Genomic DNA, 19,442 nt, shown 5'->3' with positions numbered 1-19,442 from the left:
GTATAGACACATAATATTCTATAAATTGGTGAAAAATGTGGGTAGGTGTGGCATTATGTTGGATGATTGAGAAATAGAAGAGACATATTAAATGATAATTAATTAAGGAATACGAATACGTGTTACTTTAGAAACATTCTATAATTTCCCCAATTATTCCGAGTGTTTCGGCCTCAGTACATGATGACTGGTTGCTTTGTCAAAGTGGAAGGACAAGAGTCTATAGAGCTTGGTTCATTGCACCATTTTCCCAATTTTGCAAGTAATGAATTCAAATTTACAAATGTCGTGTTTCATATATTTTTTTTCTTTTTTTGGGTTGCTTTCCCACCAAAAAAATGGAGTTAAATTCAATTCATTTGCTTTGCTTTGACCTCATTTTCAATAAATTTATATCTCTAACATGCGAGCACCGTTTATTTAATTTTATATGCTAAATATAGGATACAAAAGTATTACTAGAAATATTACCCCCATATATACATAGATAAACATATTTGATCCATTGGGTCAAATTCAATATTGTTACCCATGGCCAACATTGTTGGCATCCCCCCTCCCCTTCCCCTCCCTAAATATTTATTTTTTGAATAATGTTTGGGACCCCCTTTTGGGGGTCACCCCCTCACCCCCCCTTTGCCACGTGGCGGGTGGTGATTGGAGGAGCAGAAAAAAAAGAAAAAGAAAAAGAAAATGTAACCAATGAGAAAAAGAGGGGGTCAAAGGGGGTGGGGGAAAAAGGGGGATGAATCATTGTTGTTATTTTTTTATAAAATTAATTACACCGAAACTTTGTCAATCATTAGTGGATATTACATTATCTTCTCAACCATAAAAATTATACAAATACCCACTTTTGAAAAATAAAAGTGATTAATTTTATAAATAAGGAGGATAATATAATATTTATTAATAATTGAAGGGCACCTGATGTGATTAACCCTTTTTTGTTCCTCTGTAATTTGGGGAAGAAAGTGAAGGTTGTATATCCCCTTCCATGACTAATTCACTAGTGCAACTAATATTAAAATCTGAAAGAATCATGCCCAAGGATAAGATGGATAGCAAATTAACAATACAACCCCCTATAGTTTATGCTAATTATGACACATATAGATAGATTGCAATACTAATAAATTTGAAGGGAGTCAAAAAGAAAGTTTGAGCATCCTTAGCCAAGAAATATTATTCAATTTATTTATTTATTTTTTATTTTTTTTGTGGGGAGTAATGCTTCATTTTATTTATTAAATGTTTATTTTAGGTTGTCTCTTAAAATTTTAACACAAAAATAGTGAAGCTTATAGTTTTGACCAATGATAGTTAATTTGGAATATGACTTGAACTTGTTTAAGGAGTATTAAATAGTTTCTCATCAATCAATCTTTCACCTATATGTTATGTCATTTTTTTTTCACCAAAAAAAAGGAATAGAAGAACAACAATGCATGACAACTCTACTTTGGCATGATTACTGGAGAGATGGACAAAAGGAGCCTAGATACGCTCGACAACACAGGGTTATAACAACACAACTATATAAATCATAGCTTGAACTTAACCTCACCGAGTACATAACAGAAAGGAGTTGGTTTGAGTTGAAATTAATAGACAAGAGTTTTACCAATTATACACTATTTCTAATTACCAATTTATACGTGAGAGTAAGGTTGCATTTGGTAGAGTTTTGTAATTATGATTTGAGAATATGAGTTGTATTTTGAGTTTGTGAAGTTTGGAATCATGATTTGAGTGTGAAAAATTTGTTTAGTAAAGTGTTTTGAAAATAGTTTTGAATTGAGTGGGAAATTGTTGATGTGACATTTGATGTTTGATACAAAAATTTACAACTCATAATCAAACATACAATTCAAAATTATTTTAAAGCACATAAAAAATTTAAAAAAATTCAGAAAATGTTGTTTTTGAATATATAAAAATTAACATATCAATTGTAAAAAAAAAAAAAAAAAAAAAATTCACTATTCTGGTCAACTGGTGAGACGACCAGTTAGGCAAAATTTACAAAAAAAAAATTTCGAAAACCGTGCCTGAGACAAAGTTCTCTGCAGAGTTTTAGAAACGTGATTCCAAAACTCATTCCAAATATCATATTTAAATATAGGTGTAGAATCACATTTTCAAAACACAACCAAACACAACCTAAACTTTCCACTATCATACCACCCCACCTATAAGTTATGTCAAAAAAAAAAAAGAAAAAAAGAAAAAAAAGAAAAATGATATTCACGTGCGATTCCTATACTATTAGAGTTTTTATTTATGCTGATGTAAATGAAGTGAATGGATTTAAATAAAAAGGTGCCACTATAATTGAAAGGTAATTACTCTTTTATTGCAAAATGGTCCAGATTCAGACCCCCCAACTTCTCCACCTTTTTTTGGATACCCTTCAAGTTCAAAGTCTTATGGACTTGAAGAAGAAGATAAAAGTGTTCAGATCTTACAATGACCCTCCCTAAGAAATTATTGTGATTTTACTCAAAAAAAAAAAAAAAAAAAAAATTAATGTGATAGTAGTCTTGATAGAGACTAGACAAATCTAACACCACATGGTTCGTATTGAAGCTTTACGTTCTTGGATCTCAATTTTCTGCCCATTTCAGGCAGAAAATCGTTTATTATGTTTACATTTAAGAGGTTGTTTAGAAGTTAACTTTTTGAGTAAAAAAATATTCATGTCTTGGATCTCAATTTTTTGCCTATTTCATGCAAAAAATGAAGATCTCTACTCTGTTTATTATGTTTACATCCAATAGGTTATTTGGGAAGTTAGTTTATTGACACCATTATCAAATATATTAACTTTTCACCTCATGAAAAAAATTGAAAAATTACTTTCAACAAAAAATCAAACTCCAAATCACACCGTATTTTGGTGTTGCTACGTTAGTGTTGCCTTATTTAGATCTTGATAGCGACTATTGACATTGAGAGGTTAGGTCTATTATTCCACATAGTAGTGGAGCCACGTAAGGTTTGGGAGGGACACATGCCCCTTTTCAAAGTTTTCAAAAAAATTACAATTATCATCTTCAAATTATGACTATTGTTATGATCATTGTAAATTACAATGATAAATTATAAATATATTTTTTGAAATTTTTTTAAAAGAAAATTTATTAGAAAATTATTTTTTAAGTGTTTGCATCTCAATTAGTTCATAAGATATTTTTATATTCCAATAAGTCCTATTATTTGAACATGTGATCTACCAAATCCTAATTTTCATATTTAAAGTATTTTATGAGCATTTCTACCTTTACAAATATTTTTTAAACGGTTATCAATTTGGTGATGTAAACATTCATATTTTACAATGCGAATATTCACATTAATGTGTTCACATTGATAGTGTAAACATTCACATTAACAATATGAATACTCACATTGACATGTTAACATTCATATTAACGTGTTCACATTGATAGTGTAAACATTCACATTAACAATATGAATATTCACATTAACATGTTTACATTCACATTGATGGTGTGAACATTCACATCACGAAACATTCACACTATAAATGTGAATATTATTAGTGATATTTTGATAACTATGTCATCTATAGGACTTAAGTGGAACATAAGTAGATAAAAAGGGATTTATGACAAAGTGTCCCTTGTTCAAAAAATAATTTGCCCTCTACAGTTTTAGAAATTGCATTCTATCCCTTCAAATTTCTAATTTTATAACAAGTGGACTATTTTAGTAATAAATTATCAAGTCAATTAATAGTTTTTAATAATATTATAAATTTATTTCAATTAATAATTTATATAATTTAATTATTATATAGGAGAGCAATTAATTTTTTTTTTTTTGTTAATTTTGTTAAATAAAACAAAATTGATAAGAAATATTTATAATTTTTCAAATTCTAAGAGACAATATGTATTTTAAATAACCTTGAAGAGGTATATTTATAATTTATCTTATTTTAAATTTCATGAGTTGTGTACGAGTGTGATTGGGATAGTGCATATTTGGACTCACTATTGTTTTAAGTTACTTTTATTGGCTAGGGTTCGTCTCCAGTCCACTATCTAAATTAGAGGGTTCAGTTTAGCTCATTGGACTTACTTTTGGGTCCTTTTCGATAATCCAAACCGTTCAAATTTTAGGATTTATTGAGTACATTATTCCTGTAAAAAATCACGTCGATCAGATAACAGATACTATGCATTCGAATCACTTTTTTATAAACCGAAAAATCGAAAAATTTCTTACCGTCTATTTTTTTCTAGCAAAAGTGATCGGAATATATAGTATCCGTTATTCGATCGACGTGATTTTTTACAGTAATAATGTACTCAACAAATCTTAAAATGTGAATGGCTCTGATTATTGAAAAAGGACTCAAAAGTGAACCTAATTGGCCGAATTGAACTGAACTGTCCCAAATCTAAATTGGAGACAATCCGAACCCATTTTTATTCCTTTTGAATAAATTTTCGAACTCTCTCAGAAAATAGTACACATTTATTATAATCGATCACTATATACGTGGCAGTATTACTTTTTTTTTTCTCCTCACATTAGAACATATCCAATGGCATGTTATCTTTCATATCAACATCAAAATTCAACAACTCTATTAAATGCATCTCCAATTGTGTGTTATTTTTATGTCAAATTATAACAATGGTAAAATGTAGTTACAATTCTCTTTAGCCCTGTTTGATACGACTTATTTTCAGTTTATTTCAGCTTTTAACTTAATTTAAATTATTTTGGTATGTTTGGTTCAACTTAATGATGTAGATTATAGCTTTTTATAAGTGAAAAATGAGCTTTTTGGTTGAGTGAGGGAGGAGGTGCTTATTTTTTTCAGCTTAAGCAACAAGCTAAATGTGAAGGATAAAAAGACTTAAATGCCCTTCACACTTATAAGTTATTTCAAGTCTACCAGGTATATAAACAAAAACACACCCATTCTCTATCTCTCTTTCTCATGAAAGGAGAGGGGCGATTTCCGATGGAGAGGCGATTTTTAGCGACGCCAGAAAAGATGAAGAAGAGAGCAGAGAAGATAAGATCGTCGTCGGAGCTCATTGCGATCTCTCTTCTCTCTACCCCGTCATGATCACGAGGCAATTTTCGCGAGCAAACCAGAGCTCACTTTCTTTCACGAACCAAATCTCTTCTCTCTCTCTCTCTCTCTCTTCGTGATCTCTCTTTTCTCTCTCTTTCTCTGTCTCTCTCGTCGCAATCTGAAAAGGGAGCAAAACCCTAGCACTGCCATCGTCACCACTACAAGCCATCTATCACGATCGACTGTGTTCTCTCGAGTGTTGCGATCACAATGACAATCAACCTTAGCTTGCAATCGACAACCCTAACCAGAGTTGCCGTTGTCGCGATCTCAAGACAAAACCCTACGCATCATGATCTAAACCAGAGTCGCCGTCGTCACGATCTACTGTCGTTGTCTCTCCCTCTCTGTCGTTCCAGATCGCGGAGGTGGCTAGGGTTGCAGGCCACTAGCGGCGTACGGATGAAAGAGGAGAGAAGAAAAGAAAAAAAAAATATTAATTGGTACATTTTGTAATGAATTAATAAATTAAAAAAAATAACAATTTTTATATTATTAATTGCAATGAAAAAAAATTATTGATATAAGTGAAACAAAATACATGAATATTAATTGTAATGAATTAATAAAATAATTTTTTATAAATTAAAACTAAAAAAAATGAAAAAATAACAAATTTTATATCTTATTAGGGCAAAAAAGACATTACACAGCAAAAAACTAATCTTGTCACGACCCGCTCCCTGTACCTAAGGGTTAAATATCGTGATGGCCAGTAACTGAAGTTACTTACGGCTAATTCTTGAACAAATTAATAAACGTAAGTAGAAATAATATTTAAGTGAGGGTATCAAAATAATCATTAAAACTTCTATTTAATTAAATTGTTAGAGCTAAATTATGTCTACGAAGTGCTTTGTACATACTCCACGCGCTGGCCCTGACATGTCGCCTGAAAGTGGTAACACTACAAAAAAATTGGTTTTTTGCGACGGCAAAATGCCGTCGCAAATACTCCAAACGCCGTCTCAAAAGGTTTTTTGCGACGGTCAGTGACTTTTTGCGACGGCAAGTGGGGGGTTGCAACAAAGGGGGTTGCAAAAGGGTTTTAGCGACGGCATAATGCCGTCGCCTTTTTTTTGCGACGGCAAAATGCCCTTTTTGCGACGGAAAAATTCTGTCACAAATAACACGTAAAAATCTGAGTTTTTTTGAGACGACACTGTGTTGCCGTCGCTAAAAATGCCTTTTGCGACGGCAAAAAATACCGTCGCTAAAGGTTTATTTGAGACAGCCCCTGAACTGTCATTAAAGGACTATTGGCGACGGCAATAAAACCGTCGCTAAAGGCGTTACATTTCAACCAATTCCCTATCTTTTGCGACAGTAAAGGTGCCGTCGCAAAAAATCCTAATTCAAATTTTTTTTTTCAGACGGTGTGTGCTGCCGTCTCCAAAAAAAAAATGTAATAAAATTATTAAAATTATGAAAATGACCTGTATTAAATGAAAAATAACTTTAAAAAAAATCGATAATTACATAATAATATAAAAAGTCCAGTATATAAATAAAAATGCATCCATAATTAAAAATATGAAAATGATCTTCCATTTTTTTCTTTTTGCTGTCATACATTGTACAAGAAAAACTAACTAAGCAGTAAAGTTTAGCAATAAGAACATATATCTTATTCACATCTTCATGTCTGCCATGGCACAGATGATTTCAAATGAACAGAATGGAAAAACAAGGGAAAATTACAGCTCTCAACACCGCCTTCTCCACTACTTTTACACTATGCACATATTCTTCCTTCAAGTCATCCGGTAGCCAATTACAAACCCTGTAAAATAAGGATTATATTAAAACTAGACTAAAACAAAAAATTTAAAATTAAAATGTGCATCCTTTGAAACCATCATTAGTCTAAATTATCAAGACACACCGACAGTTCTCCAAGTCACAAAATCATACACCTAAACACCAATCCCGCAACAGGTGACAAACATCAAATGTCTGAAATAAAAGCCACTACATTAATATGGCTATGATATCACAACAATTCAAACTAATTGGCCACTAGTACATGAAATTAAATCCTACAAAACTAACCCAATTAAACATGCTTCCTGGAATACAAGATAACTACATTTGATTACCATCCATGCCGTGATGAACTCAATTAAAAATCCCACAAACCTGATTCAGCTCAACTCAACAAAGTCTAGAATTTCAAATTAAATTCCACTAAAATCATATTTTAACAAATTGGATAGCTTTAATTTCCACGGAACATATTAGCACCACAAAAACTCATTTGAACTTGGGTTACAACATTACTACCACTGTACTATATTAACTTTAAACATGAGATAGAACTTAATACCCTTCAACCCTTACTTGGAAAAACTGTAATCACGGTATGATGTAGTTATTGTTGTCTTCAAAATTCCGATTGAACACTCACTAAACTTCCGGACTCTCGCAATGGACAACAATACTGCAATAGTAAAATGGTTAAATGCTCGAAGATCTGATTTCACCAACCCCATAAATTCAAATATGATTTGAAAATCTACTAGTCTGTAAGGTTTTAAGACAAGCTTACAAAAAAATTCAACATGATCAACATGAAGAACATATAAATATACATATGGTAATATGTGAAAAATTGAAATGTAGAACAATAAATTCAGAGTTTGATACCTGAAAAGATATTCCTTCCTTCCACTCCTCTGAGGAGAAGCTGTACGTTGTAGTGATGGAAATCGATAAAGAATATTTCCCTGTATTAATTGCAAGTGAAAAGTAAAAAAAATAATATAAAAAAAAAAGGTGGTTTCATCAGTGAAAGGCAAAGAAGGGTGTGAAAATGAAAACTGAGATCATATGGACTACATAAAAAATAACATTTTGGTCATTTATGCAAACTTGTCAAACAATGCTTAGAAATTAACACAGAATAGGAAATATAAGACTGTGGAAAGTAACATTGAGGAGGGACAACAGGGCCTTAAAAGCATAATGAAATGTGGTTGTCAAGGAGAGTTAACTTCAAAGCAAAAAAAAAAGATTGCTATTTATAATTTCCATGCACACAGTGATCACACATTAAAATTAATTACTGTGCTGTGAGTATATTTATTATGTTCATAAAGTATGACCACCACAAGCATTCTTACCTTCTTTTCTGCAGCCATCGTTAATTTCGCCCAAAATGAATCTGTTAAGACACATCCCATGTAAACATGTTTATTTTGATTTCAACATCAACTATGCTTATATAAGAAACGTATGCAAGCAACATGGAATTGTGAAATGCCACAAATTACACATGAAATGAATGTCACACAGATGGGGAGAGAGAGAAATTAATGGGCTAAAGTAAATACATAAGAAAACAAGATCAGAGATGTTTTCATATATAACTAAAAACATGTTTTCATATAGTGCGATTATTTTGCAAAAAGAAAAGAAAAGAAAAGAAATTTGGTTTTGCTGTTGATTTTGTTAGGACTTTTTCCGCTTGTGTATGAGGGGGTTTGAGCCGTGCAATCCAAGTGCTGAATCTACCCAAGGGGAAGACTTAGTTAAAAGTCCAAAACCAACCAACAATCAATATAACTCCAGAAGTATAATTGGGAAGATCATTAATGCGCAATAGATGACTTCTTAGAACAGCAAAGACCTCAAATACTTAGAAAGTGTCAGTTACAATAAATAGCCAGTCATATGATCAAATAATATCCAATCTCATTAGAAAAATTCATTAGTTCAAGCTCAAAACCTTGTACGAAAATTGTAACATTCATTCGAGTAGATGCAAGAAAGTATCCCAAACTAACCTGTTGTAACTAAAAAGTCTTGTCAAGGCATAAAATATACAAACAGTATGTCTGTCGTGAAATAATTTGGTATAAAAAAGTTGCAAGATCTAAAATTTCACATGCAGAAATTGGCTTCTAAGAAACAGGAAACCTCAATAAATGAAAGGAGCAGCAATCCACAAATAAAAAGCCGCTGAGGTGAATTGAACTAATTGTCATATGGCTATGGAGCAATGTTAAAAATCAGAGAGACTGCGTCACCATTCAGCTTTTTACTGCTAATTTTGGGCACATGACCTCTTCATTATTCAAAACAATTTCTGCCAATTGAATATTGCCACTTAGCCCAAATGCCTTGTATGATGGCATAAATGAAAAGCCGTCAAGAAGTTTCGTGCACTTCAACCCCCACTTCGCCATCAAGAACTCAATTAGATGATGCCCGCTGCACAAAACAAAACAAAACAAATATATAAATACATAATACATTTTTAATAAAATTCAAAGATTAACATTGTTGAAACGTAAACTGCCAACACAAAATCACATTATATGAAATATATGAAAAATACCTTATATTGTGATGGGTTGTTATGAAAACAGATCCTGGAGAATTTTGGAGTAGAAATGTCACAGTGGCAAAGAGATCATCAAAGCCTATTCAAAAACAGACCAAAAACAAAAACAACTACGGATATATGTATGTGTGTAACCAAGATAAGAACAACCCACAAACAAACAAATATCTTACAAACCCAAAACCAACAGCAAACAAATACAGAGTTACATAACATAAACAAAGAAAAATATGAAACTTTTACCGCAGATCTTGACGGGGGCTTCGAGCTCGAAGAGATTGGGTTGTTGGAGGAAGATTTCTCTCGAAACAGTGCAAAACTGACGGATCTCGGCCTCGGAGAGCTGGACCTGGACCTGGCGTACACTCCTCGCCTGCCGAAACTCCAAAAGCCGATTAATGATGTCATCAAGAACTGCAGGGTCCATCCCCTGCCCATTTTGCGCCATCAAACCTCTCTCTCTCCCTCCCTCCCTCCCTCTTCAATTAATTCTTAGGGTTTCACAGAAAAAAAAAACCCTAGATTTCTAAACACAACGAGAAACAAGAGGTGGAAGATTGAGCGACGAGAGGTGGATCGGAGGCAGAAATTAGGGTTTGAAGAGGATGAATGAGAGAGAGAGAGAGAGAGGGAGAGAGAGGGCGGGGAGTAGACGAGATCGATGATCTTTTCTCTCTCACTCTCTCTTTTCTTTGCCTGGTTGCCACATCAAAAACTGAACAGATTGGGGATTTTGGGTTTTTTGGGGGAGGGGGAATGGAAAACAACAAACAGATTAGGGATTTTGGGTTTTTGGGGAGGGGGGAGGGGGGAGGGGGGAGCGGGAATGGAAAGAGGGAGGGGGGAACCGGGTGGGAATGGAAAGAGGAGGGGGATGGCCATGGAAATTTTTTTGGATTTTTTTTTTATTTTTATTTTCATTACAAATAAATATTTAAATAATAAAATGATTTTTTTTTGCAATAAAAATAATTTTTTTTATAGTTAATGAATTTTTATTTTTATTTTTATTTTTTCATTTAGTAAGGTTAAAAATTTATTTGTTTCATATTTATTTTAATGAATATAAAATTATTATTATTTTTTTATTTGGTAGAAGTAGGGATAATATTTTCCATTAAAATAAAGTTAATTTTTTGTGGCCAATGAGAGAAATAGATATATAGAGAGAGAGACAGGGAGACAGAGAGAGAAAGAGATAGAGAGAGAGAGACATAGAAAAATAGAGATAAACAAGATATGAGCGAGAGATAGATAAAGATAGAGAGAAATAGAGCGAAAAGAGATGATCGAGAGAAAGACATAGAAAAAGAGAAACGAAGAGAGAAGAAAGATGAGCGAGAGAAATAGAGAGAAGATAAATGAGCGAGAGAGAAAAGAGATAGAGAGATGAGAGAGATAGAGAGAAGAGAGATGAGCAAGAGACAAAGAGAGAAAGAGAAAGAGAAAGAGACAGAGACAAAGACTGGCAGATAGAGAAGAGTGATAAGTGAAAGAGAGAAGAGAGGTAATATTTTGTGGTAGAGGAGAGGAAGTGGCAGTAGTGGTGAAAGTGGTGGATAAGAGACGGTGGTGGTGGTGGTGGTGGTGATAGCGAAGGAGATTAGTGGTGAAGTTGTGGTAGTGGTAGAATAGATGGAGTGACAGTGGTAAAAGAGAGGTAATGGTAGTAGTAGTAGTGGCAATAGTGGTAGTGGTGGTAGTGGAGTGGTGGTGATGGTAGTAATAATGGTAGTCGTAAAGGTGAAATGGCGACCGTGGTAGCAGTGGTGGTAGTGAAATGGCGTTTGCAGTAGTGGTCAAAGTGGTAGAGGAGATGAGTGGTAAGAGAAAGAGATGAGTGAGAGACATAGAGAGAGAGAGATAAAAGAGATAGAGAGAAGAGAGCTGGACGAGAGACACAGAGAAAAGAGAGAGACAGACAAATAGAGAAGAGTGATGAGTGAGAGAGAGAAAGAGAAGAATGACAGAGACACAGAGAGAAAGAGAGAGACGGACAAACAGACAGACAGAGAAGAGTGATGAGTGAGAGAAAGAGAGAGGGAGAGAGACATAGACAGAGACAGAGACAGAAAAGAGAGACAGAGACACATAGAGAAAGGGAGAGACAGACAGACAGACAGAAAAAAGTGATGAGTAAGAGAGGGAAAGAGAAGAGAGACAGAGACAGAGAGATAGGAAGATGAAAAAATGGGTGAAAAGAGAAATGTTCAAAAGAGTAAGGCGACGTCGTTTATAGTAGATCGATAAATCGAGAATGAGCTCGATAAATAGAGAAGATGGGAGTAAGAGAACGAGCAAGACGAACATAGTGAGGGAGAAATAGACAAATAGACAATTAGACAGAGAGAGAGAGAAAAGTGATGAGTGAGAGAGAGACAGGGAGAGAGAGAGAGAGAGATAGAAAAGGAGAGAGAAACAAGAGATGAGCGAGAGATAGACAAAAAGAGAGAGAAATAAAACGAAAAGAGATGAGCAAGAGAGAGACACAGAAAAAGAGAGAGACAAAGAGATAAGAGAAATAAGCGAGAAAGATAGAAAGAGAGAGAAAAAAAAAGAAATGAGAGAGATAGAGAGAATAGAGATGAGCGAGAGAAAACAGATGTGAGAGATAGAGAGAATAGAGATAGACGAGAGACACAGAGAGAAAATGAGAGAGAGAAACAGACAGACAGAGAAAAAAGAGTGATGAGTGAAAAAGATAAAGATAAGAGATAGAGATAGAGACAGAGAGACAAGAAGATCAAAAAATGAATGAAAAGAGAAATGTTATATCAAAAGAGTAAGACGATATTGTTTTTTTTAATTTTTTTTTCGACAGAAAAAAGTACTAGAATTTATTCAAACCATTTTGTGACTGTATATATATGAAGCTGTCTCAAAACCACAATCACTATGCTAGGTTAGAGTTTTCCAAAAACTCTTTTGAGAAAATTATACTTTATTGTTTTCTGTGTTATATTGTTTTTACTGAATTTTTTAATATTTTAAGTATTTTTTTTTTAATTTTTAGACACACCTAACATAAATACACCTAAAAATTTTAAAAATTGTAAAAAAAATCTTTTAAAAATTCACTAAACACCAAAAACCCAATAATTCAATACATTTTTTTTGTATTTTTATATATTTATTAATTTTTACAAATATTTTTCATAATTTTTTTTTAGATACATCTAAGTAAGGTGTATCTAAAAAAAATATTTAAAAATTTAAAAATATTCACTAAAAACAAAAAAAAAAAAACACAAAAGTCACTTTTTGCGACGGCAGAAAATGCCGTCTCAAAAAAGCAGAACATTTGTGACGGCACAATTTGCCGTCTCAAAAAATGAGAGTATTTGCGACGGTATTTTCTGCCGTCGCAAATACTCTAATTTTTTGAGACGGCAAATGGTGCCGTCGCAAATGCTCTGCTTTTTTGCGACGGCAAAAAATGCCGTCGCAAATACTCTGCTTTTTTGATACGGCATTTTTTGCCGTCGCAAATACGCTGCTTTTTTGAGACGGCATTTTTTGCCGTCGCAAAAAGTGACTTTTTGAGACGGCAAGTGTGCCGTCGCAAATAGTTCCGTCTCATAAACCCACTTTTCCTGTAGTGTAAACAACTATAAGCATATGACAGAGTGAGAAATATTATATTAAGAGCATGTTTGTTTTGAAGGATAAGGGTGTGGGATTGGACTATTAATATCACCGGACTAATAGTCCATTGTTTGTTTGAAAAATTTTGCTTCGGACTAATAGTCCCCCTGAACTATTAGTCCCACAAATATGGGACTATCCTATCCCATGGGGGGAGGTGGGATAAAAACCAAGGAATTGGCATCCCATGGGATTATTTTATGAAATGTCTATTTTATCCTCTATGCTACTTAGTAAACAATTAGAAAAGGGTAAAATAGTCTTTTGAACATTTATAAAAAAAAATTTTAGTGTTGTTAATTTAAAATTGTATATTAAATAAAAAATTTAAATTATAAATTTAATTTAATTAAAAATAATAAATTAAAAATTATGGCCTTATAAATTAAATTTTTTAATGTTGTTAAAAAATTAAATTTGCATATTAAATAAAATTATTTTTTTAGTGTTGTTAATTTAAAATTATATATTAAATAAAAATATAAATTATAAATTAAATTTATTTTAAAATAATAAATTATAAATTATGGCCTTATAAATTAAATTTTTTTAGTGTTGTTGAAAATTTAATTTATATATTAAATAAAATTATTTTTTTATTGTCGTTAGTTTAAAATTATATATTAAATATAAATTATAAATTATAAATTTAATTTAATTGAAAATAATAAATTAAAAACTATGGCCTTATAAATTAAATTTTTTTAGTGTTATTAAATTATAAATTATAGATTACAAATTTAAAATTATATATTAAATAAAAATTATAAATTACAAGGGTAAAATAGTCTTTTGAACATTTATTCTTATCCAGTCCGTCTAACCAAACATCGGATTCACTAAAAATAGTCCAATCTAGACATATAATCCCACGACTAAACAAACATAGGATACAAATCCAGTCAAACCAAATAGTCCGGGGACAATGTATCCCAGGACTAATAGTCCGATGGATTACAATCCCCTCTTATCCAATCCGTCCAAACAAACACACCCGAAGAGCATAAGGGCATAAAATTTACCTTGGACAATTATGGGGCTAAACAGAGATTAGTTTAGTAGCTGAAATACATAACTAATTTTAAATTAACAGAAGTAGAATGCGAAAATCATATAAGCAAATAATCATAACCACGGTACAGAATAGAACAGGGGTCACTGGAGTGACAATTAGAACAGGAGTCAATGGATCCATGACAAATAGAGGACCACAAAGTGGCTAAACAATGGCCAATGGTTATTTAATCCCCCAAGGCATGGGACCTCTGTGGTGGTACTTATAAAATAATTATTCAAAACACATTTTAATAAACAGTTGTATCCATGAGTTTTTCTTATTATATAAAATAAATAACATAATTAAAATATAATTACGTAAAATAAATCATGGTAACTCAAAACATATATAAAATATATTATGATGACTCAAAATATAATATAATTCACATTAATATCGATATTTAGCCTATATTTTCTTACTGTTAATTTTCTGTTACCAATCTACCGCACCGTAATTTATGTTCTTCGTGTCTCAAGCCAGCAACCTATTTATAATTCAGTAGTGATTTAGACTCTCTCAAATTTCAACCCTCACCACCCCACATACACGGGTGGTAATGGAAGGAAAAGAAAAAAAAAAAAAATGACTAATAAAAAAAAAAAGAGGGCCAAAAGAAGTGAAGGGAAAGGGGGTCAATCTTTATTCTTTATAATTGGTGAGGCTTCACTGGCTTTTGCCGGCTGACAATTTCAAGCTTGGCCACCTGTCTCACAGGTGGCATTGCTGCCCATGTCCCCGTGTCCCACTTGCTGATGATTTTACTAAGCTACATGTGCATATTCACCACCCTATGTGCCAGGGTGGTGACAAGGCATTGCATATATATGTATATGCATATTTATTTATTTATTATTTTCACCTCAAATTTCTTTTATTTAATCATGGCTCACACATCAGACATTGTATATTTTGGCCTACACATCATAAATCGTATATATTTTTTCAATTCTAATTAAATAATATTAGTATAAAATTTAAAGAATAATTAAAAATTTGAGTTGTTACATTTTTGTAACTTATTCGACCAAATACTACTTTGTTGATTAAATGTATAATCTTACAGCTGCACCAAATAAGTTAACAATTTATGTTTAAAGTTATAATTTATAATCTGTTAAGTTATAATTTATAATCATTTTCCTACAACTTGGACATTTTATCTCTCTTATAATATATAATCTACAAATAGTAGTTATAATATAATTATTGTGAAGAGAAGTTTTAAAATATTTCATTTCCAAATCCTATAAAAATAGAATAATCTTGTCATTATTGAAAACTTGGTTTAACATTTTTTTTTTCAATTTACTTTTAAATTAACATTATTTTTTAGATTTGTGAAATTTTAATTTTTTAATCCAAACAAAAATCAAAACAAAGTAAATAAATCAAAAAAAAAAAATTTGAACGAAGTAAATTAAAAAAAAAGAAAAAAAGAAGAAGATAAAAGCAAAAAAGAGATAGGTCGGAAAAGAGCCAAAAATTGCACTTGAAAGTTACATGAGAGGAGTGAGAATTGACTAGTTGCCACGTAGGACAAATATATGAGTGGACCACCAAAAGCATTGTTTCAGTCATTTGATTTTGACCTTTCGCGTTTGGCCCATGTTTGTTTGGGGACATGCATGACTTGCGTTGCTTACTGTCCCCACCACCACCACACAAGATTCATGGTACTTGGTCTCTTTGTTTTTGTTTTGTTTTTTTTTTTCCTTAATTATTTATTACTTTAATTAATTAATTTATTTTCATTATTATATTCGAATTCCCACCAATTATTTGGTCCCACCCACCCACTAAAAAAACCTTTTATTTTTATTATCCAAATTCTCGACTCGATTGCTGGCCGTCGCCGATATTTTAAACCAGTTTATCTTTTAATTGGAACTAAATAAAACAAATACAATAAATTATTAATATTTTTTTCCTGTAATAAAATGTGTATCTCTTTTATTCATCCACGTTAAACATAAGCCTTACGCATAATGTGTAAGGGTTTGTTTGGAAGCGACCTTTTTAATCATTTTTTATTTTTTTTTATATAAAAGATCTGTAAGAAATAGATAAAATGAATTGATTTTTTTGATTTTTTTAATTATTTTAACTAATTACCAAACATGGCCTATATAAGATATTTTATATCTTTTAATATTATAATAGTCATATTAAAATATGTAAAGGTAAGAGTCTTATAAGTCACATTATTTTTGTGCTTTTAAAGTAATTCAAAGTTTTCATTTCATATATATTAAATAATTATGATTTTAAAATTTTACGTAGTCACATTGAAAAATTTCAACCATTGATTCAGTTATTGCGGTTCAAACTTAATATAAGAGTGGTAAGTCTAATCAATGATAAAAATCCAAAACTTATAATCAATTAGAGCAATTGTAAATATTAAAGTGTACTTAATCAGATAAAGTGTCGATTATTTTTAAAATATAATTTTATTTACTATAAAATTTAACTAGGATTAGCGGTTAATTAAGATTGGTGAGCGGCATATAATGGTTTGTAACCTGATAATCTTAGTATTGACCAAAGAAGTAGAAAAGAGATTTAGAGAAATCAAAGCATGAAATTATGAGGTCGTTTTCGCAATTGGGTCCAATTGGATTTCACATTTGAGAACCCATTGGAGGTTTGATGTATGACGTAATCACCACGCTAATTAAAAATGGGCCCATTGATTGTGAACCATTTTGGCCATGGTGCATGAACCCGTATAGCCTTCTTCATAGGACCAAGAGTCTTTTGAAACTTAGCCACTTGACTCATCATTCTCTCAAATTAAACAACCAATCATGCCCCAGGAATTTAGCGTGCTAAAATCATCAACTGTTGTTATTCACATTGAAGGAAATTTTTTTAAAAAAATACTCGTATCCAATGTATAAACTCGAGAACATATAATTTAGTCACGTGCATCACACTTTAAACATAAGTGTTAAATTTTTTTAAATCGTACCCAATGTACAAATTATACCCTTAAAAGACGGTTTTTTTTTAGAAAGTTTTGGTTATAATTAGCCTAATTATAAGTCATGGCTAAGCAGTATAGGTTAATTGTTTATTTTATTTTTGCTCAAATTACATTATTTGACTTTAAGAAAGCAAGTTCATGCATCTTTATATAATTACAGGTATATAATACATATATGGAGGAAGAACAAAAAATATGATACATGGTTCTATCCTTTGCATTAAGATATGATTCTACGCAATCTAATAGCAACTATGTTGAAATTAATGCTACATTCATATGATTAGTGCATATTAGATTAATAGGCTGAACTACATATAATACTTAGGCCTCGTTGGGGAACAGACTTTTTTAGTAACTTTTTGTCTTTTTAGCTAAAATATGATGTAAAAAAAAATTAGTATGTTTGGGATGGTTTTTTGATTTTTTTACGAAAAGATGTGGAAAAAGTAGAGAGAAAAAAGAGTCTTTGACTTTTTGCTATAGGTTGTTGGATTTTTTATTTTTTTTAGTAATTTTTTAATTTTTAGGCTAAAAAATGATATTGTCAAACAAAACCTTAATATTTAAGAAAATACAATTTAATAATATTGCCAACTTGTGTATTTCCAAATAACTTTGTGTACCTACATTATATATGTCTTAAATAAATTACATGGACCCCTATGTGAACAAGGTCAATTTGTGCGTGCTGCCTATTATAATATTATTTAGCTTAAGGCTTTGTTTGTTTTGATCAAATCGTTTGTTTTGACAAAAAAAAAAAAAATATTTTTTAATTTATATTTTGATATTTGGTATAATAGAAAACATTTTCTGTAACTAATAGAAAATAAATTAATTTCAGTAGAAATGTTTTCTTTCTTGCCACCACCATCAACAAAACTGCCACCATCACACAGTCACCATTGTGGGCAGTGCACCACCACCACCAGCAGCCCACTAATACTCCCACCGCTACAAGTGCACATCATTTTTAAGGTCACAATCAAATATAAAAATTAATTTTTTTATAAATATTTTTTCATCAAAACAAACATAACATAAATAAAAATTTGATGAAATCATAGCCATATCTAATGGCTGTTCAACTAAACACTACATTGTGTGTGGATATATATAAAAAGATAGCATTTTCTTATATTCACATCTCAATATGAGAGAATTTGAGGAGTCCATAGAGCCCATCGCATATTTCATTTTCGTTCATATTTTAGAACTCATTGAGTAAAATATTGATGTAAAAAGTCAAGATAATCAGATATCTGTAATTATATGTTTGAATCAAATTTACATTACAAAAAATGAATAGTTATTTTTGAAATTTTATTTGTCGTCCATTTTTATAAAACAAATATGATTCAAATATATAACTACGGATGTCTAGTCATATTGATTTTTTGCATGAATAATATACTCAATAAATTTTAAAAAAATAAACGCTTCAAATTTCCAAAATTAATTTCAAAACGAGTCTATCAAATTTAAATGCTAAATCCATATATAAATTACTAGGGGGAGAGAGAATTTATTTGGAGTGAAATTCAAGAAAAGTTAGAAAGTCTTGGAAGTTATAGAGAGGAAGGTTCGTCAAAAGTGGAAATCAGAAAATTGAATGGAATATTTTTTTCCGACTAGACTACCTTCTTAGATCCATGCATTTTCTTTCCTTTATTTTTGTTTTTTATGTTTTCTTAAAAGTGGGACCAACAAAATCAGGTTTGGCGTAAGGTGTTGTGTCATGGAACACTAGCAGATGTGTCTGAATGCATGCACACACTATCATTTGTGAGCTGATGATGATACTCTCATTGGATTAATTAGTGTAAAATTTGAAGAAACAAAGTAATTTTGTTTGAAACTTCTTGTGAAAAACTGTTTGAGTAATTGACATTTATTTTTTTTATAGTTTTGGAATCTAACAGGAAGATCTATCTGTTGTCATCTTCTATTTTATTTTTCCCTTTTTTGTGTGTCCAACAGTCCAAAGATGATGAATCTGATTTAAATCCTAATATTAATACCCACTAATTAATATTCAACGAAGGTAGGTAGTTTATCTCTTTCATGGAAGCTACTCAGAGAGAGGGGGTGAGAGAGAGAGAAAGAGAGGGGTTTTGGTTCAAACTTCTGGACTTAGGTTTTTTGGATATAGGCTATCAATTTGGACCAAGCTGGGGTGGCAATAGAAGGACTGCTCAACGGTTGCTGTTCTAAAATGCTTTGTCTGAAAACAATATTTTTAATTGATTTTAATTTTTTTAGTGAATTTTTAAATATTTCTTCA

General features: G+C 31.5%; 1 protein-coding gene and 1 long non-coding RNA gene across 2 annotated transcripts; both read right to left on the bottom strand.

The window, feature by feature from the left end:
* Window positions 1-6,766: 6,766 nt before the first annotated feature.
* LOC145807650 (uncharacterized) lies at window positions 6,767-8,070 on the bottom strand. Its single transcript, XR_014350912.1, has 3 exons — window positions 7,766-8,070; window positions 7,460-7,559; window positions 6,767-6,902 (listed from the first exon to the last, which is right to left on the bottom strand). It is a non-coding gene; the product is annotated as an uncharacterized LOC145807650 (long non-coding RNA).
* A 700-nt stretch (window positions 8,071-8,770) lies between these two features.
* Window positions 8,771-9,980, bottom strand: LOC114310533 (serine/threonine-protein phosphatase PP1 isozyme 2-like). The gene is made up of 3 exons (XM_082905924.1): window positions 9,708-9,980; window positions 9,459-9,543; window positions 8,771-9,331 (listed from the first exon to the last, which is right to left on the bottom strand). Exons 1-3 carry the CDS (start codon window positions 9,910-9,912, stop codon window positions 9,151-9,153), a joined length of 471 nt encoding a protein of 156 aa, XP_082762050.1. The 5' UTR covers window positions 9,913-9,980; the 3' UTR covers window positions 8,771-9,150.
* Between the last annotated feature and the right edge of the window lie 9,462 nt (window positions 9,981-19,442).

The sequence above is a fragment of the Camellia sinensis genome, chromosome 14 (genome assembly GCF_055761805.1).
Source record: "Camellia sinensis isolate YWXY chromosome 14, ASM5576180v1, whole genome shotgun sequence".
NCBI classification, from domain to species: Eukaryota; Viridiplantae; Streptophyta; class Magnoliopsida; order Ericales; family Theaceae; genus Camellia; species Camellia sinensis.
This window is presented reverse-complemented; position numbering and strand designations above follow the sequence as displayed.